General features: G+C 41.9%; 1 protein-coding gene across 1 annotated transcript in view; it reads right to left on the bottom strand.

Annotated features, from left to right (window-relative positions):
- Positions 1–25,706, bottom strand: part of LOC126088406 (uncharacterized) — a 992,980-nt gene extending 967,274 nt beyond the window's left edge. The window contains exons 1-2 of the mRNA XM_049906546.1: positions 25,489–25,706; positions 25,236–25,398 (exon numbers count right to left, since the gene is read on the bottom strand). Coding sequence (XP_049762503.1) covers positions 25,236–25,398; positions 25,489–25,706 — 381 coding nt within the window. The remainder of the gene's footprint in view (positions 1–25,235; positions 25,399–25,488) is intronic.
- Between the last annotated feature and the right edge of the window lie 448 nt (positions 25,707–26,154).

The raw sequence follows: 26,154 nt of genomic DNA, 5'->3' as shown, positions 1-26,154 counted from the left end.
AATTTCAAAACTTCCGCCATCTCTCTCCCCACATCCACCACTGCTGGCGGCTCACCTCCAACTGTGCAACGCTACGCGCTGTTCACATCCAGCTGCCGCTGCCCAACACTACAATGGCAGACAACAATGCAAACTAGCCACATACTGCACACAGCACAGCCAGTGATTTTCATACAGAGCGCTACGTGGCATTACCAATATAAAAATCTAAACAGCCTACTTACAACCTCTCATCAACATCACTTTTTATGATACAATCAAGACTTGTATCGGACCACAAAGACCAACCTCAGATGCTACTGGTAATGGGTTGCGCTTAATGAGCCAAGGTTCATATGTTGTCAAACTGTCAGTTTGTAATTGCCTTAGTCCGGGAACTTAGGGTCCGCTAGAACTAATGGCGCCGTCCATTGGTAAGCTTTTAGTTTCTAGTTACAAGGGTGCGATTGATAAATAATGGTCACTACGAGGTATTTGCTGGAAATATTTTAGTACATGAAATACAGAGAATTTCCTCAGAGTTTTACCATTAATGAAATTTTAAACTACAAACTCAGTCTTCAGTTGATTGGATTTATTATTTTAAACGATAGAAAACTTTCTGAAGCTGTACCAGTTTAGTTTCAACAACCTCTTTCTCACCATAACGTGGGTTTCTTCATTGGAACAATAGTAATGCGCCCTGACTTTAAAGAAATTGTGAAAATTATATTTCTCTGCCTCGTGATGACTGGGAGTTGTGTGATGTCCTTAGGTTAATTAGGTTTAAGTAGTTCTAAGTTCTACGGGACTGATGACCATAGATGTTCAGTCCCATAGTGCTCAGAGCCATTTGAAACATTTTTTGAAAATTACACGGCGCCGAACCTATACTTTTTGGTGGTGCTGTATTTTTGTGACTTAACACTCTCTTTAGCTCTTCACTGTCGGCTCATGATATGTGATGTCTCGTTATGTTGGGCCGTTACAAAAAATTTTCCCTTCCTCCCCTCGAATTCGACCGAGAGGCTTTTCTACATTTTGGAGAACATATCTCTAACGCTCCCCCCATGAGCTATGGACCTTGCCGTTGGTGGGAAGGCTTGCTGTGCCTCAGCGATACAGATAGTCGTACCGTAGGTGCAACCACAACGGAGGGGTATCTGTTGAGAGGCCAGACAAACGTGTGGTTCCTGAAGAGGGGCAGCAGCCTTTTCAGTAGTTGCAGGGGACACAGTCTGGATGAATGACTGATCTGGCCTTGTAACATAACCAAAACGGCCTTGCTGTGCTGGTACTCCGAACGGCTGAAAGCAAGGGGAAACTACGGCCGTAATTTTTCCCGTGGGCATGCAGCTTTACTGTATGGTTAAATGATGATGGCGTCCTCTTGCGTAAAATATTCCGGATGTAAAACAGTCCCCCATTCGGATCTCCGGGTGGGGACTACTCAAGAGGATGTCGTTATCAGGAGAAAGAAAACTGGCGTTCTACGGATCGGAGCGTGGAATGTCAGATCACTTAATCGGGCAGGTAGGATAGAAAATTTAAAAAGGGAAATGGATACGTTAAAGTTAGATATAGTGGGAATTAGTGACGTACGGTGGCAGGAGGAACAAGACTTTTGGTCAGGTGAATGCAGGGTCATAAATACAAAATCAAATAGGGGTAATGGAGGAGTAGGTTTAGTAATGAATAAAAAAATAGGAGTGCGGGTAAGCTACTACAAACACCATAGTGAACGCATTATTGTGGCCAAGATAGACACGAAGCCCACGCCTACCTCAGTAGTACAAGTTTATATGCCAACTAGCTCTGCAGATGACGAAGAAATTGAAGAAATGTATGATGAAATAAAAGAAATTATTCAGATACTGAAGGGACACGCAAAATTTAATAGTCATGGGTGACTGGAATTCGGTAGTAGGAAAAGGGAGAGAAGGAAACATAGTAGGTGAATATGGATTGGGGGGAAGAAATGAAAGAGGAACCCACCTGGTTGAATTTTGCACAGAGCACAACTTAATCATAGCTAACACTTGGTTCAAGAATCATTAAAGAAGAAGCCTGGAGATACTGACAGGTTTCAGATAGATTATATAATGGTAAGACAGAGATTTAGGAACCAGGTTTTAAATTGTAAGACATTTCCAGGGGCAGATATGGACTCTGACCACAATCTATTTGTCATGAACTGTAGATTAAAACTGAAGAAACTGCAAAAAGGTGGGAATTTAAGGAGATGGGACCTGGATAAACTGAAAGAACCAGAGGTTGTACAGAGTTCCCAGGAGAGCATAAGGGAACAATAGACAGGAATGGGGGAAAGAAATACAGTAGAAGAAGAATGGGTAGCTTTGAGGGATGAAGTAGTGAAGGCAGCAGAGGATAAAGTACGTAAAAAGACGATGGCTGCAAGAAATCCTTGCATAACAGAAGAAATATTGAACTTAATTGATGAAAGGAGGAAATATAAAAATGCAGTAAATGAAGCAGGCAACAAGGAATACAAACTTCTCAAAAATGAGATCGACGGGAAGTGCAAAATGGCTAAGCAGGGATGGTTAGAGGACAAATGTAGTGAAGTAGAGGCTTGTCTCACCAGGGGTAAGATGGATACTGCCTACAGGAAAATTAAAGAGATCTTTGGAGAAAAGAGAACCACTTGCATGAATATCAAGAGCACAGATGGAAACCCAGTTCCAAGCAAAGAAGGGAAGCAGAAAGGTGGAAGGAGTATATAGAGGGTCTATGCTAGGGCGATGTACTTGAGGACAATATTATGGAAATGGAAGAGGATGTAGATGAAGATGAAATGGGAGATATGATACTGCGTGAAGAGTTTGACAGAGCACTGAAAGGCCTGAGTCGAAACAAGGTCCCGGGAGTAGACAACATTCCATTAGAACTACTGACAGCCTTGGGAGAGCCAGTTCTGACAAAACTCTACCATCTGGTGAGCAATATATATGAGACAGGCGAAATACCCTCAGGCTTCAAGAAGAATATAATAATTCCAATCCCAGGTGTTGACAGATGTGAAAATTACCGAACTATCAGTTTAATAAGTCACGGATGCAAAATACTAACGCGAATTCTTTACAGACAAATGGAGGAACTAGTAGATGCCGGGGAAGATCAGTTTGGATTCCGTAGAAATATTGGAACACGTGAGGCAATACTGACCCTACGACTTATCTTAGAAACTAGATTAAGGATAGGCAAACCTACGTTTCTACCATTTGTAGACTTAGAGAAAGCTTTTGACAATGTTGACTGGAATACTCTCTTTCAAATTCTGAAGGTGGCAGGGGTAAAATACAGGGAGCGAAAGGCTATTTACAATTTCTACACAAACCAGATGGCAGTTATAAGAGTCGAGGGACATGAAAGGGAAGCAGTGGTTGGGAAGGGAGTAAGACAGGGTTGTAGCCTCTCCCCGATGTTATTCAATCTGTATATTGAGCAAGTAGTGAAGGAAACAAAAGAATAATTCGGAGTAGGTATTAAAATCCATGGAGAAGAAATAAAAACTTTGAGGTTCGCCGATGACATTGTAATTCTGTCAGAGACAGCAAAGGACTTGGAAGAACAGTTGAATGGAAGGGACAGTGTCTTGAAAGTAGGATATAAGATGAACATCAACAAAAGCAAAACGAGGATAATGGAATGTAGTCGAATTAAGTCGGGTGATGCTGAGGGAATTAGATTAGGAAATGAGACACTTAAAGTAGTAAAGGAGTTTTGCTATTTGGGGAGCAAAATAACTGACGATGGTCGAAGTAGAGAGGATATAAAATGTAGACTGGCAATGGCAAGGAAAGCGTTTCTGAAGAAGAAAAATTTGTTAACATCGAATATAGATTTAAGTGTTAGGAAGTCGTTTCTGAAAGTATTTGTATGGATTGTAGCCAAGTATGGAAGTGAAACATGGACGATAAATAGTTTGGACAGTAAGAGAATAGAAGCTTTTGAAATGTGGTGCTACAGAAGAATGCTGAAGATTAGATGGGTAGATCACATAACTAATGAGGAGGTATTTAATAGGATTGGGGAGAAGAGGAGTTTATGGCACAACCTGACTAGAAGAAGGGATGGGTTGGTAGGACATGTTCTGAGGCATCAACGGATGCACGAATTTAGTATTGGAGGGCAGCGTGGAGGGTAAAAATCGTAGAGGGAGACCAAGAGATGAATACACTAACAAATTCAGAAGGATGTAGGTTGCAGTAGTTACTGGGAGACGAAGAAGCTTGCACAGGATTGAGTAGCATGGAGAGCTGCATCAAACCAGTCTCAGGACTGAAGACCACAACAACAACAACATCTCTAACGATCTTATGCAACGGTGGTGCCTGATTCCAGAAAATCGTTATAAACTTTCATTAACGGAATAAAACGCAGTCTGTTCAATTTTGATCCATAAATAGTGAAAGCAGATCCCGTTAATGTCGTAATGGCTACCAAATGGTTCAAATGGCTTTGAGCTGTGTGGGACTCAACTTCTGAGGTCATTAGTCCCCTAGAACTTAGAACTACTTAAACCTAACTAACCTAAGGACATTACACACATCCATGCCCGAGGCAAGATTCGAACCTGCAACCGTAGCGGTCTCGCGGTTCCAGACTGCAGCGCCTAGAACCGCACGGCCACTTCAGACGGCTATGGCTATCAGGATTCGAAAACACAGACGCCATCATATTCAGACCAAGGGTGGTAATATTTTTCTTCCCTCCTTTCTTTCTATAACGAATATTGTCATCGATATTCCAAGGACTTATGTTTATTTTCGGGCTCATAATAGTGGAACCGAGTTTCATGTGAAGTTATTTTATTGTGGAGAAAAGCTTCACTTTAGATCTCGTAACGCAATGACGGTTGCTGGGAAATTTCAAATTGGTGGAATTTTTAATTCAGGCATGAACACGCTTGGAACACACCGAGTACACATGTTCCAACAGTCGTGCAATGCTGTAATGTGAGTTCCACACTCTTGTGAAATTCCCATGGTGCCAGCAGTTTTCTGCTGTGTGATGCGCCGATTCGTTTGAATCACTTCGTCAGTTTCTCTCCCGTAAAACTCGATGGTTGCTGACAGACGTAGTCCAATTGTTTATTTGTCACACAGTGACGTCGTTCCAGGAACACAAGCTATATATTTGCTTACCCTGTGCTACGCAGTATTAACATCAGGACAGCCATATCGTAAAACTCTTTCACTTCTATAAATTTCAACTGGAGCAACGCCTTCAACAGTCAACAGCTGGAGGACAGAATGCTGCTTCAGTCAAAGAGACGACCTTTCCTTCTGGGACTGCATTTTGGTCACAAAAACTTTGCAGCTAAATACAGAAATAGCTTGCGGCTAAGTGAGATTGTAGCACTGCAAGTGCTTCTACCAGACACACACCACTGCAGCCGTCTTCATCTCTAGGACGCAGCCCATTGAAGCCATAACAGTGTTGTTCATTTAGAATATGAATCAGACGTCCCGCTGTAACAACAGTACTTCATTAATGGTAGGTAACAGACGGTGAATTAATGGTCAAATAATTTATCTGAGTTATTCCTTCTATGCCTCGATTTCTTCTGCCTTTCGAATACGATCACAAATCTGAGTCTGTTCAGCTGTTTTTCACGACGTCTATTCTATGTCATGGCTCCTCGAAAGTTGCCCCACTCGTACGGTCAACTTAGAGACGTATTTGATTTGCAAGCTATGACTGTTACCCAGATGTGGAGTTTGCATTGTACCATACAGAGGATGCGAGCAACGTCTTGGGTAGGTTTTACCTCTGTTTAGGCCACGAACGGTAACATTTGCAGTTCCAGCGCGTGTCACAAACGGGAGACATCCTTACGCATCAACTGTACACGAGACGACTTGACCACCTCTCAGTAGGGTCTAGAGTCACCATAGGAGATGAGATATCTTTGACAAAAGAGTAAAGATTCCGTTTCCAGAACGTGCCTGAACAGGTAATTCAACACACGCTCATTGAATAGACCACGAATTTTTACGTAAAGATATTCGACGATACTTGTGCGGTTGGTAACATTTGGTAATTATATCCGAAGTCAGCATTAGTGATTGTCATTGTCATCATCTTCCGGTCAGGCAATACGTACGGGACTCTAAAGCTTAACAAAAGATCTGATAGTGACAGTCCAGAATCTATGGCGAATTTTATAACAAATACGAAGCGCACTCTGAAACTATGTCTGAATTCCTGCAGGCAACATTCCACCGGCCGACTCTTCCAATAAGCTGTATGTCAGCCTTTCACAGCTAACCTAAAGAGCAACGTTTTCAGGCCCGCTATTTATATGAAAGCTAGCTTTTTAAGTTCCGCTTTAATAAGCCAATCAACTTTCTGCCAGCGGCAGCTTGTAGATCAGACACGCTATTCAGCGCTCAAATGGCTCCATAAATGTCACTTATTTCTCGTTAGCTGGCAACCTCAAGCATTTACAAGCATGGAATAATTTTTCTGTCGTACTTGATCACCAGTGCTATTATCCGTTCAAATTGTATTTTCATCCTTCTTAAACCATAGATTCTTCAAACACGGAAAATGAGAATCGTGATTTGCATCCATCTTATAAAAAACATGTAGCGCTACTGTAACTCTGCGGAACAAGCCGGAAAAAGTACAGAGCATAGTCTCAAAATAATATGTAACCACTGCAAGGACTTCTTTTAACTTGTGATTTTTTCACTTTCAGTGCGACTGTAGGCATACCAATACTTATGTCATGGGAAATGCCCATAAAGAAGATAAATTAAGAACGAAAAAGTTCTGAGAAGAGAACTACGAAAACAGCGCACTGGTCTCAGTATACATCCGTGACAAATATATTGCAACGAAAGATGAAGTGCATAAAATACAGCCGTTAAATTTAGATTTGAAAGCTGGGGCTATTTCACTTCTGCTGGAAGTCTGGAGCATATGATGTAGTTACTCTGACAAGGTACCCTTCAAAAACAATTGTCGATGTTGGTGAACTGACACCCCGCGTCACTGTACATGGGATACCTCTGTGTTCATTCAAATATTACATCTGCAGTGATTGTACAAAGGTATAGTAATTTTTATTTCAAGTCAACACTAAATTTTTCGTGGAGTGGTTAACTTCATAATTGTGTCGTTTAAGGTACTTAACTCCTGGGAAAATGTATGTTTGTAATTTTAAGCGGCTTACTTGTCTGCCAGAAAAACGTTTTAGTTGTTCCAAAGCTATAGTTTTCATAGCACATTGTTACTGTGGTAATCTTTTATTTACTGATTTACCTGTGACTTACAACTGCCAACATTGTTTAAAAATAATCCGTACTGGCTTCCTGACTTGCAGACATGTGAAGGCAACTGACTGCATTCCGCCCCTTTTTCTGAAATCCATTCCTCGGGTTTTATATTCCTATCGTTCAAAAAGCAATCTTTAAGCGTTATGAACTTCCAAATGATATTGCACGTGGCTGCTTAGCGACGATGAGAGCACATGAGAATATTATACATAACTGAGAACAATGAATGAGACAGAATAACAAATACAAAAAATTTCCATGTGCAGTGTTGTGATATAATAGCGACAGTAGTTTTATGAACATCTTATTTGGAAAGGTACATTGTTCGTCTCTGCCATTGTGAGCACGGCCTTGAACATTTAAAGAGCGCATCCCTCGTCAGACAGCCTCCTGGATTAGCTCCAGCATTTTAACTTGTGTAGCTCTTGTTATGATCTTGAGTCCGAAAACTGATTTGAAGCAGCTCTCCGTGCTGTCCTGTGTAATCCTTTTCATCTCTGCTTAGCTATTGCAACCTACATTCCTCTGAACCTGCCTACTGTATTAAAGCCTTGTTCTCCCTCAACAATTTTTAGAATTCACACATTCCTCCATAAGCAAATTGACAATTCGTCCTTTAGGATGGGTTCCACCAGTTGGTCCCTTCTTTTACTAATGTTATACCACAATTTTCGTTTCTCCTCAGTTCGATTCAGAACTTCTTCGTTAGTTACCTGATGTATCAATCTAGTCTTCAACATTCACCTGTAGCACCACAGTTCAATAGCTTCTATTATCTTCATGTCTGTCATTACTTATGAAACATCATTTTTACTGAGATTTCATCCGAACAATTTTTAAACAGCGTTGTTATCGCCATATTCCCCTCTTTGTTGTAACAAGAGTGACAGCCAACCGTGGAGATAGACGTACATGCAGCCAACTTGCATAATAGTTTTATGCGTATTATGTAAGTAGCCGTGCGAGGCAACTACTGTAATACTTCATAAATAAAAACTATTATTTTTTAAGCTGCTAAAGATCATTTTGTCCACTAAAGTGAAACAAATATAGAGTGAAAAACTGTTTTAATAATACTTAGTGCGAAACTGGATAAATGCAACAAGGGCATAGCTCGTGACACAGTATAAGAGCGTATTACAATAGATTGCACGTCATAACGGCAAACATCACAGACCACTGATGAGATGGACCTGGGCTAGATTACGGTGACCAAAGTGGATTTTTATTGAATGAAAAGGTCTGAAAAGCACTCCATCGCTCTAGCTGAAACTAAAGACTTGCCGATGATGAGCCAGTCAGTCAGCACATTTCCTTTTACATATCGAGATTGCACAAAGAAATACAACGCACAGGTTTCCACAGTCATTTACAATCCAGAATAACGTCCAGTAACCTACGGCGAAAATGGTAAACGAAAGTAGCATTCATTATAAACAGTAAGATAGGGCAGACAGTGAGTTACTGTGAACAGTTCAGCTATATGGTTGTTCTTATTAGAATCGACAATAAACCAACACCGACAACAATAGATGAGGTATACATGCCGACGTCGCAAGCAGAAGATGAGAAGATCGAGAAAGTATATGAGTGTTCCCTAAAGCATTTATTAATGGTTCTGTCTACAGTTGCAGTTATTTATTAGGCCGCTAGTTTTGAACCTTTACACGTTCATCTTCAATCCTGGTCCACTGCGGCTGCACAGACAGTGCCTGATCTTAATAACAAACATCTACTCTACAAATGTTAGCAGGATGAATGCCGCAGTCTACACATGCCTGTTATCAAGTTTGATTTTGACTTGGTAACAGGTATGTGTAGATTGTCGCGTTCATGCAGCTAACATTTATATACATGTTTACTTTTAAGATCAGGCACTGCCAGTGCAGCTTCAATGAACCAGGCTTGAAAATGAACGTGTAAGGATTCGAAACTAGCTGCCTAATAAAATGTGACTGTTCACAGAGCCATTAATAAACGCTCCAAGGAAGTTAAATAAAGTTGATGTTGCCTGTGAACGAAATGTGGAACCTGAAGTAGTATACGGGTATACTGAACGGGTAGTTCAGTTGGTAAAGGAAGACGAAAATCTGATAGTCATGGGGAACTGGAATGTAGTTATAGGGGTAGGAGTAGGAAAAAGAGTTACGGGAGAATACCTGACTGGTAGTAGGAATGAAGGGGAGAATGACTGAGATCTGCAATAAATTCAGCTACAAATAGCGAGTACTGTGTTAAAGAATCACGAGAGGAAACCTATACTCAAAAAAGTGCAGGGAGATACCAGAAGATTGCAGCATGGTCAGGCAGAGATTCCGAAATCAGATACTGGATTGCAAGGCGTACCCAGGAGCAGATATAGACTCAGATCACAATTCAATAATGATGAAGAGTAAGTTGAAGTTTGAGACTAGTCAGGAAGAATCAATGCGCAAAGAAGTGGGGTACAGAAATCCAAAGGTATGAGGAGATACGCTTAAATTTCGTTGAAGCTGTAGATACTCCGATAATAAACAGCTCAATAAACAGTTTAGTCGAAGAGGAATGGACATCTCTAAAAAGGGCAATCACAGAAGTTGGAAATAAAAACGAAGGTACAAAGAACGTAAATGCGAAGAGGCCATGGGTAACAGAAGAAGTATCTCACTTGATCGATGAAACAAGCGAGTGCAAAAAGGTTCAGGGAAATTCAGGAATACAGAAATACAAGCCACTCAAGAGTGAAATAAATTGAAATTGCAGGGAAACTATAGCGAAATGCTTCAAGAAAAATGTAAAGAAATCGGAAAAGGAATGATTATCAGAAGGGCTAACTCAGAATATAGAAAAATCAAAACACTGTTCGATGAAATTCAAAGCAAGGGCGGTAACCGCTTAAGACTGCAGTGGAAATTCCACTGTTAAATGCAGAGGAGAGACTGGAAGGGTGGTAAAAGTACAGTGAAGGTCTCCATAATGGGGGGGGGGGGGTTGGGGGGTACTCGTCTGGCGACTTGATAGAAGGCGAAACGGGAGTAGATAGGGAAGAGACTGGTGATCCAGTATTAGATAGTTCAATGGCTCTAAGCACTATGGGACTTAACATCTGAGGTCATCAGTCCCCTAGAACGTAGAACTACTTAAACCTAACTAACCTACGGACATCAGACACATCCAAACCCGAGGCAGGATTCGAACCTGCGACCGTAGCAGGCGTGCAGTTTCGGACTGAGCAGTATTAGAATCAGAAGAGCTCTCGAAGACTTTAGATCCCATGAGGCAGAAGGGATAGATAACATTCCATCGTAATTTTTAAAATAACTGGGAAAAGTGGCAACAGAAGGACTATTAAGTCGGTGTGTAGAATGTATGAATCTGGCAATACACGATCTGACTTTCGGAAAAACATCATCCACACAGTTCCGAAGATATCTAGAGCCCACAAGTGAGAGAATTATCGCACAATTAACTTAACAGCTCAGGCATTCCAGTTGCTGACAAGAATAAGATAAAGATAACAGAGGGTTGACGATCTATTACATGATGATCAGTTTGGGTTTAGGAAATGTAAAGGTACAAGAGAGGCAGTTCTGACGTTGCAGTTGAAAATGGAAACAGGACAGAAGAAAGATGAAGATAAGATCACAGGATTTGTCGACCTTGAAAAAGCGTTCGACAGTGTATAATGGTTCAAAAAAAAATGGTTCAAATGGCTCTTAGCACTATGGGACTTAACATCTGTGGTCATCAGTCCCCTAGAACTTAGAACTACTTAAACCTAATTAACCTAAGGACATCACACACATCCATACCCGAAGCAGGATTCGAACCTGCGACCGTAGCAGTCGCTGTATAATGGGACAAGAAGTACAAAATTCTGAGGAACGTAGGGGTAGGCTATATGGAAAGGCTGGTAATATTCAGTAAGTACTAGAACCATGAGGGATCAATGTATATGGAAGAGGGTGTAATACTGGGAACTACCCTTCGCCCGCACCCTTCAGTCTATACATCGAAGAAGCAAGGATGGAAATGAGAAAAAGGTTCAAGAATTGCATTAAAAATTGAGGGTGAAACATTAACAGTGACAAGTTTCGCTGGTGACATCACTGTACGCAGTGAAAGTGAATAAGCATTACAAGATCTGTTGAATTATGAAGAGCTTAATGGGTGCAGAATATGGATGGAGAATTGTTTGAAGAAAGACGTAGAAGAAATGAGAACAGTGAGGAACTTAACATCAGAACTGAATATGAAATTCAGGAATTCTGGTACCTAGGCCAGCTAAATAACCCATGTTGATCGGAGCTAGGAGGACATAAAAAGCAGACTAGCACTAGTGGAGAGGGCATTCCTGATGGAGGGAAGTTTACTAGTATCCAAAATAGGTTTAATTTGAGGAAGGAATTTCTAAGGATGTACGTTTGGAGCACAGCAGTGTATGGTAGTGAAAGACGGAGTGTGGAAAAATCGGGGCAGAAGAAAATCATAACATTTGAGATGTGGTGCAACAGAAGAAAGCTGAAAATCAGAGGGGACTGATAAGGCAAGGTATGAGGACAATCGGCGAGGAAAGGAATATATGACATATATTGACAAGAAGAAGTGAGAGAATGACAGTACATGTGGAAGTGAGGGAATACATGAGGGAATGCGTGGTACTAGAGGTAGCCTAGAGGGTAAGAACTGTAGGGAAGACAAAGATTGGAATACACCTCGCAAATAATTGAGGGTGTAGATTGCAAGTGCTATTCTGAGAAGAAAAAATTGTCATAGGTGAGGAATTCATGGTGGGCTTTATCAAATATATCGGAAGAGTGATGACACTATCTTTCGGAATTTCCTCGAAACTACAATTACCGAATCTAGACTCGAAAGATCAGTTCCTGAAATGCTTCATCAGACCAATAGGATCATGACGTAATTGAAAAGTAAAACCTGCACATATTTTTTTTGAGAATGGGGAATGCGTTGCTACCACAAACTTCACGAAATATATCACCCTTGTAAAAAGAAACACAGTACATAGTCGTCTCCAGTCTTTGTCATTCTGGAATATTGTCCAGTAACCTATTTTTCTGCATCTGTAGTATCACTCACGCTCAGAGCGGAATATTTTCTACGAATGGCAGAAATAGCAGCGTGCAGTTGAATTATTTGACTATTTCCACACTGACTTATCAATGATGAAACAAAGACTGTAGCAACAGGTGTCTACAACTTTGCAGCGTTCCAGCCTGTGTTCAGTAATTTATTAATGACTTAGATTGAGTACTCTAATCGGAATGTTGAATATATTTGGTTCATTGTTCTCAAAGCAGAGCACGAAAACCACATGGACGTAACTTGAACTGTAGTGAAAACCACGAAGAGGGATGATCTGCAGGTACGTCTCTCAAAAAGACAACAAACAATTAAAATGTAAGAAACGAAGATAAGATTGAACATGAAATGCAACTGATTTAATATTCCCATAAATCAGCTTGTAGCCGCCCGTTGTGGCCGAGCGGTTCTAGGCGCTTCAGCCTGGAACCGCGTGACCGGTACAGTCGCAGGTTCGAATCCTACCTCGGACATGGATGTGTGTGATATCCTTAGGTTAGTTCGGTTTAAGTAGTTTTAACTTCTAGGGGACTGATGACCTCAGATGTTAAGTCCCACAGTGCTCAGAGCCATTTGAGCCATTTGAGCCAAATCAGCTTGTAGTTTATGAAAACAACTGCCTGTGAACCCCTGTACCACTACACTGTACCACGCACTTTACATTTTAATTTACGAGATCTGTGTGCGCAATGATTGCAGATCGACTGCGCGAATATTTAGATCGCATGACTTACATGACCTACTCGTTCCTTATTAATCACCATGGCATAGTGAGTATAACCGTATTATCCAAAATTTCCAACACTCGATACTTCCGAATCGCATCACCACGAGTCCGGGACGCCAAGGTAGAATACAATGGAATGGCCATTCGAATTTGTACAGGCGCATGACCAGTTCGACGCGTGCTGGTCCTGTAATTGGCTAATGATCAAAAGCTTGCCAGAGACGCAAAATCGCTTCAGCGGTGTCACAGAAAGATAAAATTTCGGCCCGACTGATCGAAGCTGACAGTGGGATGTCTTTGCAGAATACTGCAACGATAAATTTGCAAATTTTGTAAGTAAAGATTATGGGAAAAATGAAATTTCGATTCAGCAAACAAATTTTCAACGTAATTTGAAAAATTCACTATAAGAAAAGTTATAATGATAAATGATACATAGAGCGCTATATTATTTCCTGTCTATTAAAAGTTTAAAAAAATCAGCTGATAGGTGTACGCTGTCAATTTTACTAAAGTAAGTGCATTTGCATTAATTTTAGAAACCACATAATTTTATACTTTTCGTTAGACCGCTAACCCTTAGCATTTTCATCAGAATGAGAGGATAATGTTGGTGTATGTCGTTGAAATTCACCTATTAAAAGGACATTAAGTTGCTAACTTCCAACCGTTGCAAAATGTGATGTACAAGAAATATAAGTGAGTTCACGTACCTTATATTCTGTTCAGCAACGATATGATGTGGTATGGGAAATATGCCAGACCTTTGTACCATCAGTCAAGGAGCCTTGAGAGGCAGTTAGAATTACAATGTTTTCCAAGAAACATTATTAAATGAATTTCACTTCTGTCATTATTGTAAGTACTACGCAATTAGATTTACTTGAATATTGTTAAAAGAGTTGCCTCTATTTTATTTTCCTTGTCTTCCAGTTTCCGTAGAGAAATTGTCGCATCCACAACTCCGGGAAATATTAATTAGATTTACCGGCGTAACTGTAGCAGTTGTGGACGCTAATCCATTATAAAAGCAGTTTCTTTGAAATGACGAGGGCATATTCTAGTGTTGACAACATTCGCAGTGTCTTTCTTACAGCATTTAGACAGCCCAGTTTTGTGCGAACTTGCATCGCGATGGAGAGCATGATGGTCTACTTCACTCTCTTTTGTGTTACGATTGTGAACATTATACCCAATAACATTGCAGCCTGTTATTGCTTACACGCACTAGAGACACATTTACTTACAAATCAGTCACAGAACAAAAGTAACTGAATAAAAACGATAATACGAAATCGCACAGCATCCAACGTATAAGTAAGTAAGGCGTCATTCGCGCAAGAGCAGCAACATTTCGGGTCTGTGCACTGTTTACTTCAAGGCCCTAGACCCAACGACGTCAGTTACGATTACGGTGGGCAATGCATCATAACGAATTGACCGTGGATCAATGGAGAAGTGTCATATTTCAGATGAATTACGTTTCTTAAACATGCACTTCACCACGGACGCAGACCGGTGGAGAAAACATGGCGCCAAGACGGACATTCAACTGGTCTTAAAGGGACTTGTGGTAAAAATCGAAGGTACAATGACAGCTGTGTACTATGTGAATTTTATTGCTGACCACCTTCCATATTTGACGTCTAGCCCGACGGCGGCTGCCCCTTCCAGCACGCTAACTGTGTCACATGGCCATAATCGTGTTACAGTCGTTTGAGGAGGATGATGGTGCACTCACCATATCTTGGCCTGACCTGAATCCGATGGAACACTTCTGAACACTATCACACCAGCTCCGCGCTTTTAAGTGATCTACCCGTAATTAAAGGGTATTGCTTGAAGTGTGTGCGTTCATCTGTAACCTCATACCCCCAAAAACCTAGCAGCACTCGTCAGTTACATGCCACGCAGAAACGCTGCTATATGCGTTCCACAGTTGAATCAACGCGCTATTAGGTTATCAGTGTAGAGCAACGAGAAATCGACGTGCTGGTTCGCAATAATCCCTAAAAAAATATATGTCTAAACACTGCAGAATAATTTTCGTTTTCCGTGACAGATGAATACGGGAGTTAAGTTATCTTAATGGCTTTAGTTAGTACCCCGTGTAACATGACTGTAAGGATCGATTGCCACATCTCCACACTCAACACAGGAAAATTTCTCGTGGCTTTCATTAATCTTACCGAATAGTGCGTCTAAATCTGAGATATGTTTGTGCATGTGTTCGCATGTATATTAACGCATCTAACATGATTTAACGTATTTGAATTACGTAAATACACTGGTGTCCAAAATTAAAGCAACAAACGGAAATTTTGCAAGGTTGCATTTATTTTGCCATGGTGATATTAAATTAGGAACAATGTAAAGAATACAGAAAATAAATAACTTGTATATGCATAACGGTAGATAAAAATGTTCTTCGTTTTTTTCCAACTTGACGGATTTCCACAAAGATTCCGACGACCAGTTAATGTACTCAGCATGGGGTGTGATCACCTATGGCAGCAAAACAGGCCCGAAAACGACAGGGAATGCTGAGAAAGATGTTATCAATCTCATGTTATCAATCTCATGTTGCTGCAGAGCTGCACGCAAGTCTTGGAGAGTGGTTGGTGCATGTTGACGTAAAGCCAACTGTCTCCCTAGTGGATTCCAACATGCTCTATGGAATTTAAGTCGGGGGAGCGAGGAAGCCACGCTATGCGTGTAACATTTTCCGTTTCCAAGAAAATATCAACCACCCATTCTCCGTGAGGTCGAGCGTTATCGTCCATCAACACGAAATCTGGATTCGCACCTGCTGCGCGATGTAGCCGTGCGGTTTAAGGCGCCTTGCCACGGTTCGCGGGGCTACCCCTGTCGGAGGTTCGAGTCCTCCCTTGGACATGGATGTGTGTGTGTGTTTCCCTTAGCGTAAGATAGTTTAAGTTAGATTAAGCAGTGTGTAAGTCTAGGGACCAATGAGCTCAGCAGTTTGGTCCCATAGGAACTTACCACAAATTCGCAAACTTCCTTTCTGGATCCATACCAACTCGCAAGAATCGCACATGAGGTACCAAGATCTCGACACGATACTTGACAGCAGTTAAACCTTGCCGATTCACCAATACAATTTCATGAAGAGGTATTCGAGTAGTACACATAATCCCTGTCCACACAATTGTGAATCAACCGCGATATAGGTCCCTTGGCACAATGCTTCGGTCCAGAAACCGTGTTCCACGTTCCTTCTAGATGCTAATACTTGGGAAATTACTCTCCAAACCAAATCGGAACTCATCTGTGAAAAGAACATTGGTCGACAGTGGGACGTCCAGGTGGTATGTTGACAAGTCCACTCCACACGTTCCCTTCTGTGATGACGCAACAGAAGTACACATACAGCAGGTCTCCGTCAATAAAGACCACTCTGCCGAAGCTTTCTGTCACCGTTTGTATGAATACAGCACATGGAGTGCGTGCTGCAAGGTCAAATGCCAGTTGCCGTGCAGTGTCGTCGTGCCTGTCTTTTTGGTATCACACGTGGTCGGCCCTGCCCTAATCTTCGGAATACAGTTTCTGTCTTTATAAACTGTCGCCACATGCTAGTAACAACAGAACGATTCACATGAAGCCATCGAACCACATCAGTTTGCGACTCTCCTGCTTTCATACTCTTTAAGACGCTACACCTGATAGGCGTCTTCTTTTTGCCATCCCGTCCCGTCTGTGACTGTGTACACAACGATTGTGGATTTCGGACTACCTGGCACACACTATCCCGTTTGAGAGGTGCCCTGGCGTCATCGTTGGCATGGTTGTCCGTTGAGCGGAATGCCACTTTCCGTGCAGAACACGATTGTACAGACATCTGTTGATAGTTTGTATGATTATACCGTGAATTAGAAACAAGACGGGTAAACAGTGGTTGTTGCTTTAATTCGGGACATCGCCGGCCGGAGTGGCCGTGCGGTTCTAGGCGCTGCATTCTAGAACCGAGCGACCGCTACGGTCGCAGGTTCGAATCCTGCCTCGGGCATGGATGTGTGTGATGTCCTTAGGTTAGTTTGGTTTAATTAGTTCTAAGTTCTAGGCGACTGATGACCTCAGAAGTTTAGTCGCATAGTGCTCCGAGCCCTTTGAGCCAATTAGGGACATCATTGTGGCAAAAGAAAGCTTATCGACTTATTAAGCATTCTTTTGCCACACTCTAACTACAATAACATCCAGAATTTAAAGCAACAACCACTACTTCCCCGTCTTGAGTCTAATTCACGGTAAAATCATACAATTTACTAAGGCTCAGCAACGTCGTTTACGCAAAGTTTACAGCTAACAATGCTATAACAATCCGTCCGAGTACTTGTAGCCACATAGTGTGCGTTATATCGTTATGCAGGTCACAGGCGAAGGGACGAAAGTCACTTGAATTCGTCAAACTTCTATTGTGCCGCGTTGAGAAGGAAGGAACGAATATTAGAGTTGAACGTCCCGTCGACGGCAAGGTCGTTAGAGACGAAAAGAAACCCATGAAAGGACGAGAAATAACTCTGTGGTATCCTTTACAAAAAATCCATCCCGTCATGGGGTTCATGTGACTTAGGCGACCCAAAACAAACTGAAATATAGATGGCTCTGAGCACTATGGGACTCAACAGCTGAGGTCATCAGTCCCCTAGAACTTTAGAACTACTTAACCTAAGGACATCACATATATCCATGCCCGAGGCAAGATTCAAACCTACGACCGTAGCACTCGCGCGGGTCCAGACTGAAGCGCCCAGAACAACTCGGCCACACCGGCAGGCTGAAATATAGATGGATATCTCAACTTTGTTACACTGTATACAATTCCACTGTCTTAATCACATCGCTGTTCACACTGCGGAGTGAGTCGAAAACCTTCTTACATGTATACCAGCGCCTTACCACTACAAGGCGTTATAGTACGTGAGGTTTCCTTACAGATAAACATTGTGTCTCGGATAAGAAAGTGAAGTAAGCTACTTAATGTGGACTATGCTTTGCCACTTGCGCCGTTGGAATAAGACCCAAAGCTTCAATTGTCTGTAACAATCACGTAATTTTCGGTTTGAAAAATGGAACAGATGATAAAAGTTTCCACGTAGGCCTATGGCCCCTGGTCTTGAATGCAATTTTAATTTGGCAGGAGTTTTTATATCAGAGCGACCAGAAACTCAGATGGAAAGACTCAAATCGCTTTAGGTTGGTTCAAATGGCTCTGAGCACTATGGGACTTTACATCTGAGGTCATCAGACCCCTAGAACTTAGAACTACTTAAACCTAACTAACCTAAGGACATCAAACACATCCATGCCCGAGGCAGGATTCGAACCTGCGACCGTAGCGGTCGCGCGGTTCCAGACTGTAGCGCCTAGAACTGCTTGGCCACTCCAGCAGGCCTCTGTTTAGGTACTGAAACATAATAAACGCGTGACAAAAAAAATCACTTAAGAAGGTAGTGACCATTCTTGTAAATGTGGGAACTGTAGTTAAGCTGACTAGGTTGCATTAAAAAACCATACAGAATGTAAAGAATTACTTTATTGATCACACAGTATGCATGACACGTTTCGGAGTTATTCCATCTTCAGAAATCCATGGGCAAAGGTAGCACAAAGACAAGTGCGTCACCAGTTGTGTATGTAAAATGATAATATGGATCTTTGGTCTGTCATCCGATGTTATACACACAACTAGTTACGCACTTGTCTTTTGAACTTGGATTTCTGAAGATGGGAATAATTCCGAAACACTTCGTGCATTCTTTTTTATCAATAAAGTCATTCTTCACCTGCTTTGTGCCTTTTTATGTAAACTAGCCAGCTTAACTACAGATCTAGGCATGTTTACTGAAATATTGTTTTACAGAAAGGTGACGTATTATTGCAGTAACTGTGCGTGATTTTGATTTATAACTATATGAGCAAAACAGCCCGGATAACTTTCTTTTACTTAAGTGTGATAACCGATTTCAGGGGAATTACGCGATCTTCAGATCCAAAATTAAAACACAGGAGGACGGTTTCTAGCATCCACATCAGGTTCTGCGACATGTTGTTATGATGCTTACTATTGGCCGAGGTCATAACAGCTGTCCTCTTGTCCCCTGTGTTTCAGTTTCAGGTATTCACATGGTATAATTTGGCCGAAACCCGTTGTGACAGTTCAGAAACCTTGATGTTTACTGCTTTGGTCATATAATCATTTTAAAGCTGTCATCGATTGGCATTAGTGACTGAGGAGTGAATATACGAAATTTCAGCCAAGGAATGAACGACTATTTAAGAAGACGGCATTGGCCACATTTTGAACGGTTCAGGCCGAGTAGTTCGTAAAATGTCATATTTTACCAGTAGCGGCTCGAACGACACAGAAATCTAGCAGTGTTGTACGATGTCGCAAGTTGCACACTACCAAAACAATAACATTTGAAAAGCACCGCAAATCAGTATATGGCTCTCGAGTCTGCTGTGAGAACACATTTTGTGTGTCCCACAACATTTCTTCGAGGCGACTGCTGGGCATCGTTGGTGACGGGTGGTGATTACTGCTGGTAATGAGCAACGTACCAGTAGTAGCCAGCACCCGTCACCTGACCATGTCGAGCAGTCGCCTCGAAGAAATATGGAACAGATCTGTCGGGAAAGAGGGAGAAGTAGGGCATCGCAGGTCCTATTACGTCGTGAAAGATGTGAAGCCGTTCTTTGGCTTTCGATTATTAGATTTACCACTGTAGGATTATCATTGTCTTAGTCTTGTTCTTACTGTTTATATTGTACATCACAGTGTACTTATTGTTTTCTAACAAGTCTGAATGTTTCACAAAAGAAGTGCAGATATCCCATCCAATTACGTCACATCCAGTATATTCTTCCATGACAGCCACTGACACATCATGTTGCAAACAGTTTAAGATACAGAAATAAAATTTCAACGTTCGGCAAGGCGTATAAAAGGAGGTTTGACTTATGCATATTACTCGTAACATTTAACCCAGCAAAACGTGTTTTTATGAAACGACTTTATTTTAATCGTATTCGACAGCTCTTGAAGTGGGGGGAGAACAGTCATACAACAGACTTCATCTTCAGAAGTGACGCGTTTCACCAAAAAAGTAGGAAATATAAGGATACAAGAAACTAAAATCGCTGACAGCGAAGTCTCTATCGCTTTGCCCCGGTAACATGGCGTAACACGGGTTGAAACTGCTCTGTGCAACCGTGTTATCCTGATCAACAGGGCTCCATGCTTTCAATGACACTTCGTGTTTATTATATTGTGAAATATGATATACGAAGTATCAATTTTCGTGTGCAGAAAAGTTTCGACTGTACTGCATTTCGAAGTGATTGTATTTGTTTCGTTCTAGCATATAAAATGGAATTCTTTGACCTGATAATATTTACCGCTTTCGACGGCTGTCGTTAACGAAAATTCATCTAAAATTGTTCATCGTTTATAACGAGTAACTTCTGTGTGAAGAAAAGTCTTCTACCGCTGTACGCTTCTTTGGAAGACCCATGAAATACGTTTCTAAATGTTCAAATATGTGGGAATACCTAAGGGACCAGACTGCTGACGTCATCGGTCTCTAGACTTAAACACTTTAACTAACTTATATTAAATTACGCTAAGAACAAGACACACACCCATGCCCGAGGGAGGACTCGAACCCTCGGTGGGAGGGGCCGCTCAATCCGTGACATAGCGCCTTTAACTACGCGGCCACTCCGCGTGGCGAATACTTTTCTATTTGAAAACAACACTTTACTTTATCAGTACTGCGGTGAGTAAGACGTACAAAGCGTTAACAAAGCAGCATAGTATGAATTATTTTGACTATTTTTCGACTGTGACTGTCTCAAGAATTATGTAAAGGTTTTTTTAAATTACCGCTACCAGTTTCAAAATCCTTTACATGCATTATTTTGACTAAAGTTACACAAAAATTCTGTTTCTACTTCTCGAATCATCTATAAAACAATATGCATGTTCGCGTTACGTGAAACATGCTGCACTGTATAAGAACGCAAGGTGATACGTTCGCAACCAGACAACAGGAGGGCTAGCTTTCCAGTGACATTCCATGTTTGCTGTGTTGTGTTATACGATACGTCAAGTAGTAATTTTGCGTGCAGAATAGTTTCAACTATGCCTCCTTTTGACGTAACTGTATGTGTTAGGTATTGTGAGTGTGCCAATAAAATGAAACATTTTCACTAGATAAAATTCTTTACTTCAGGCTCTTTTAACGCCAGCGGAAATTCTTGTGAAACTGTTGGCCGTTTATAAGGAGTAATTTTCAATGGTTAAGCTTTGTATCACTTAAGCTGTACTTCACTTGAAGAAAATCCACGTAAATGACTCACTGAAACGTCAACCATAGAAGAAAATATAGAGAAAGGCAGAATATGGTATTTCTCTGTTGGTAAGTACACTTTTGTCACGTACCAGAGGCTGTACGGCTGACAAAAGAAAAGTTCATTATAATTTAACTTGAAAAATTAAAAGCAACAAAATTTAATGCAAGATGAGTGCTCACTGTTTTAAAAAGAATCCAACTGACTTTTGTACAAGTTGATTTTAATCGCTGAGACGTTGGTCACCTCCTTGAGCCAGAAATAAAACAATCAAAACAGTGTGAAGCAAGCTTGTCAGATGCTATTCTGGAGGGGAAGAAGGATAAATAACAGAATACGAAGAATTAAAATTGACGCCTCAATGAGAGATAAAAAAAGCGAAATCCATGATCAATACTAATCACCTGTGTTTTTTACGTGAAAATCCGACACTATGGCTTGATACTAGTTTCAAGCCAAACTGATACCGTCTACCTCATTTCAGATTTTGGTTTACAGAAGGCAAATATTTTTAATAATTTGCTTTTTGCAACATATGTTCTAGCACTTTTAGACACGTTTTCCAAGGTAAGGCTTAACAAAGACGAATGAAATCACTTTAAAGATTTAAATTTCCGCGTACAAGTCGTTATATTGCCTCGGTAGCCTCACATTTCTTCGTCTTAGAAGACTGCCTGCCTAGTTATAACGCGGGCTGCTTGAAAATACTGTACGGGCTTGCCGAATTATTCTTCGCGTTCTGCATTTACTGCCTGGTCGTGTTAACCAAGCTGTAAGTAACGCTCATACAATGCGAGATCTGTATAAATAGGCGTCTCGTCTCCAAAACATTTCTCAGGCAGATGCATTTTAACAATCCGAACTCCATCTACGGAAACACACGCTAACGAATTATTTTCGTTAAGCACTACAGGAACTGACGTAATTTTTTAGCGAATTTGCAGCATTGCAATACAGTCCACAATCATTTACATTCGACGGACGAAGAAAGTGACTTTATACCTGCAATGATCGGCAGTTATGATCTACGTGGATAGGATGTTTTCGTATACATTCTTGTTCTCCAAAAAAATCTCATTATAGTTGTTGTAATTTATTTACTAATGTGTAGTATTGTTCGAGAAACTTTTATGGTACGAAACCTGCCATCTATTGGCTGAAAACGATGGACCTTTGGACGTTGTAATGTTTCTGAGATACAGTGTATTGGCTATTTTTTGATATTCTGTTGCTGCGGAATGTAGTTTAAAACTAAGTTCGCAGTTGACATTATTCTGGTGGCAGTACACAAAGAAACCTCGATTTTACTTCCAGAATACAAACTTAAAATCATCGGTAACGAACAATTTTGTCTTTGTCTTTAGGAGAGACTGTTGTTATTGATATAGGACTGGTTTACAAGCAGGTGTGGTGTATACTGATTTTAATGTTATTTACAAGTAACTGTTAAATCTAAGAGTGTAAATACTTTTCCTGTGGCTCCGCATCATGTATGAAATGTTTAGAGGATGTCATTTTCCACTTATTGTTGCAGAAGTTTTTTTTTTTTTTTTTTGCTTTTGCAATTTCCGCGTTACGTCATTGGCAAGCATCCAGAAACATTCAGTATAATGTATCTGAAAAATATAACGGGGAGACGACAATGGTATGAACCACACACTTGACCCTGCATTTATGTGCACGCCATTGAATATTTTCAGTGCTATACTGCGGCAAACAGTTCTCTGTCTCAACAACGTTAGTACGAGGGACTGCAGAAAAGTAAGGCCTCCATATTGGTTTGAAAATTGTTAAAGCTTTTTAAATAAAACAAACGTTATTGACATTCTACATCATTATTCATCATGTCTGCATATCTGGAGCCCTCTGCCGCTAGATGACACGAAATTGTAGCGTGTAACATGGCTTTGACTAACGTAACTTTGTCACTGCGTGAGAAAATGCGTGCTACAATCGTGTTTTGAGTTCGGTGAGTTCGTCCACACATGGAACATCCTCTTCTTTAGCATGAAAATACCAGATCACACAAGAGTGTTACGGCATCTGCAATAATTCGACGCCTTGGATTCACTGCCATCGATCACCCACCATACAGTTCCGTCTTCGCCTCATCCGAGTTTCATCTACTTCCAAAATTTAAAGAACACCTTCTTGGACTTCACATTGATAGCGATGAAGCAGAGAAGAGGTTGTGGCTTCGTCATTGAAGACAGACATCCTGGGGCGAAGGTATCGGCGAACTGTTTGCCTTTGGGAGATACACACACACACACACACACACACACACACACACACACAGCACAAAAAAATTTATATCACACCATAACACACAAACACACACACACATATATATATATATATATATATACACACACACACACACACAGAGCACAAAAAAAATTAATATCACACCAAAAAACACACACACACACACACACACACACACACACACACACACACATACACACGCACAAATGCATACACGAACAGACCACAGGTACTTCAATAATTACACTCATAAGTTTGTCAATAACATTCGACCTTTGGCAAAAACATTTGACAGTCGGCAACAGAAACCAAAACATTGCATTAAAACAAGCGTTCAGTTCACAGTGCTGTGGAATGTGGGGAAAAAACCGCAAATTGGCGTTCATAAGAAGAAGAACAACACCAAAAATGGAACAGGAGCGTAATATGTAAGAAATCGTCCACGCAACCTGTAATTACAGTTCAAAACATTACTACTTAACAGGAAATACCAACCACCAGAACTGTTTGTAACCTATAGGCACAGTGACAAAAATGTAAATTAAATAGCTAACATATGTACATATTCCAGGCCACTGATGATGCCTTGCAGAAAATAAAGGCGAAACGCGTATGGCACTAAAATTGTGTTTTATTCAGTTGCTGTCAGACGGTCCATAAGTAAACGTTATCAATATACCGTAATGAAGAATAAAGCTGTAGAATATTAATAACGGTTCAATCCCGCGTCCGGCCATCCTGATTTAGGTTTTCCGTGATTTCCCTAAATCACTCCAGGCCAATGCCGGGATGGTTCCTCTGAAAGGGCACGGCCGACTTCCTTCCCCATCCTTCCCTAATCCGATGAGACCGATGAAAACGCTGTCTGGTCTCCTTCCCCAAATCAGCCAACCAACCAACCAATATTAGTAACGTTTGTTTTATTTAAAAAGTTGTAATAGTTTTCTGAGAAAATTTCAGAAGTACCACGCCCTCGTATTTCCACACAACGTGAACATGAAGACATATGTGAAATACATACGCCTACGGTTTGTTAACAAGGTATGAAGTGGGACGAAATTGTACAGGGGTACCACAATTCCTTAATACGTCTGTCTTTGCCATTACATGTCTCCGAATACCTGTAAGTACGTACAAGTTAATTGGTTACCCTTATTGTTCTTCACAGCATTGTTGTCTCCCCACTAAATTTTGCAGATACGTTTCATTTTATGTTTATATACGCCTTGACAACGGTATCATTTCGAAATTTGAATAGCAAAACAAAAACGTCTACCGCCGCACGCAGAATATGACGTCGTTTAAACTTCCGTAACTTTTTTTTGACCTATCTGTTACGGTGTCGGCGTGTAATTTATTATATTTCTGTGCTTAATGTCTGATCTATCTTTGGAGACAGCCTGCAGTTCCGATTACTCGCCAAGTATACAACGCAACCGCTAGCCCGCTAGGCAGTCCACTCGTGTAGTGCGGGCTCGAGCCGCGTGCGGCGGACTTACCGGCAGCCTGGAGTACGAGGTGAGCCAGACCCAGGGGGTGGCGCCCTTGTCGCCGGACGCCTTGCTCTGCTGCTGGTCGCGCTCCTCGATCTCGGGCCGCAGCTTGGGGTCGAAGAACTCGACTGTGGACTCCTGCACGACGGCGTTGCTGTCGTCGGCGAGGCTGCGCGGGGCGCGAACCCGCGACGCTTCGTCCTCGCCCTCGGCGTCGTCGTCGGGGTCGGCGACGGCGCCGCCGCTGCAGCAGGCGCGCTCCACCCTCTGCACGTAGCGCAGCAGGTAGCAGGAGGAGGCGAGCTGCGCCAGCAGCAGCGCGCACAGACACGCGTACACCGCCGCCCAGCGGCCCGAGCCGCAGCCGCCCCCGCCGTCGTCCGCGCACCTCGCTACCATCGCGGACACTGCCGGCCGAGCGCGCTCCGTCCGGCGGCCGCGGCGCCTCGCACCCTGTGCGCGCATGCGCGTTGCCATAGCAACGGCCGCACGTGCTCCTCGCGTCGCTCGACTCACCCCTACCTACGATTAAGGGTGCAACGGCGCGACCGCAGTTTCTCCGCGAGCAGTCTTTCTGACGTCACTCAGCTGATGGTGTTGCTTCACTGTTAACTACAAACCCAATGACGTCGTACTGGGAAGCTTCACAAATGGGTATCTTACCGAAGTACTGACTTTACAGACTCAGACAGCGCAGCCCCACTCGCCTGCTCTCGTAATTAGGAAGAAAGAAATTCAGGTCCCTGTTTCACCCATGCTAGGATTGTGTTGTGTACATAGTTACGCGTAGTCAGTGCGTACACAACTTTCCCACTAGAGCGCGCCCCACTACGCACAACAGCGCAGGCGCAGTGCTCGACCGTCTCCGCGCAACGAGATGGCGCTGCCATAGAGACGGAGCAAATTCTGCTACCGCCAATCCGCG

Source organism: Schistocerca cancellata, chromosome 6, assembly GCF_023864275.1.
Source record: "Schistocerca cancellata isolate TAMUIC-IGC-003103 chromosome 6, iqSchCanc2.1, whole genome shotgun sequence".
Taxonomy (NCBI): Eukaryota; Metazoa; Arthropoda; class Insecta; order Orthoptera; family Acrididae; genus Schistocerca; species Schistocerca cancellata.
This window is presented reverse-complemented; position numbering and strand designations above follow the sequence as displayed.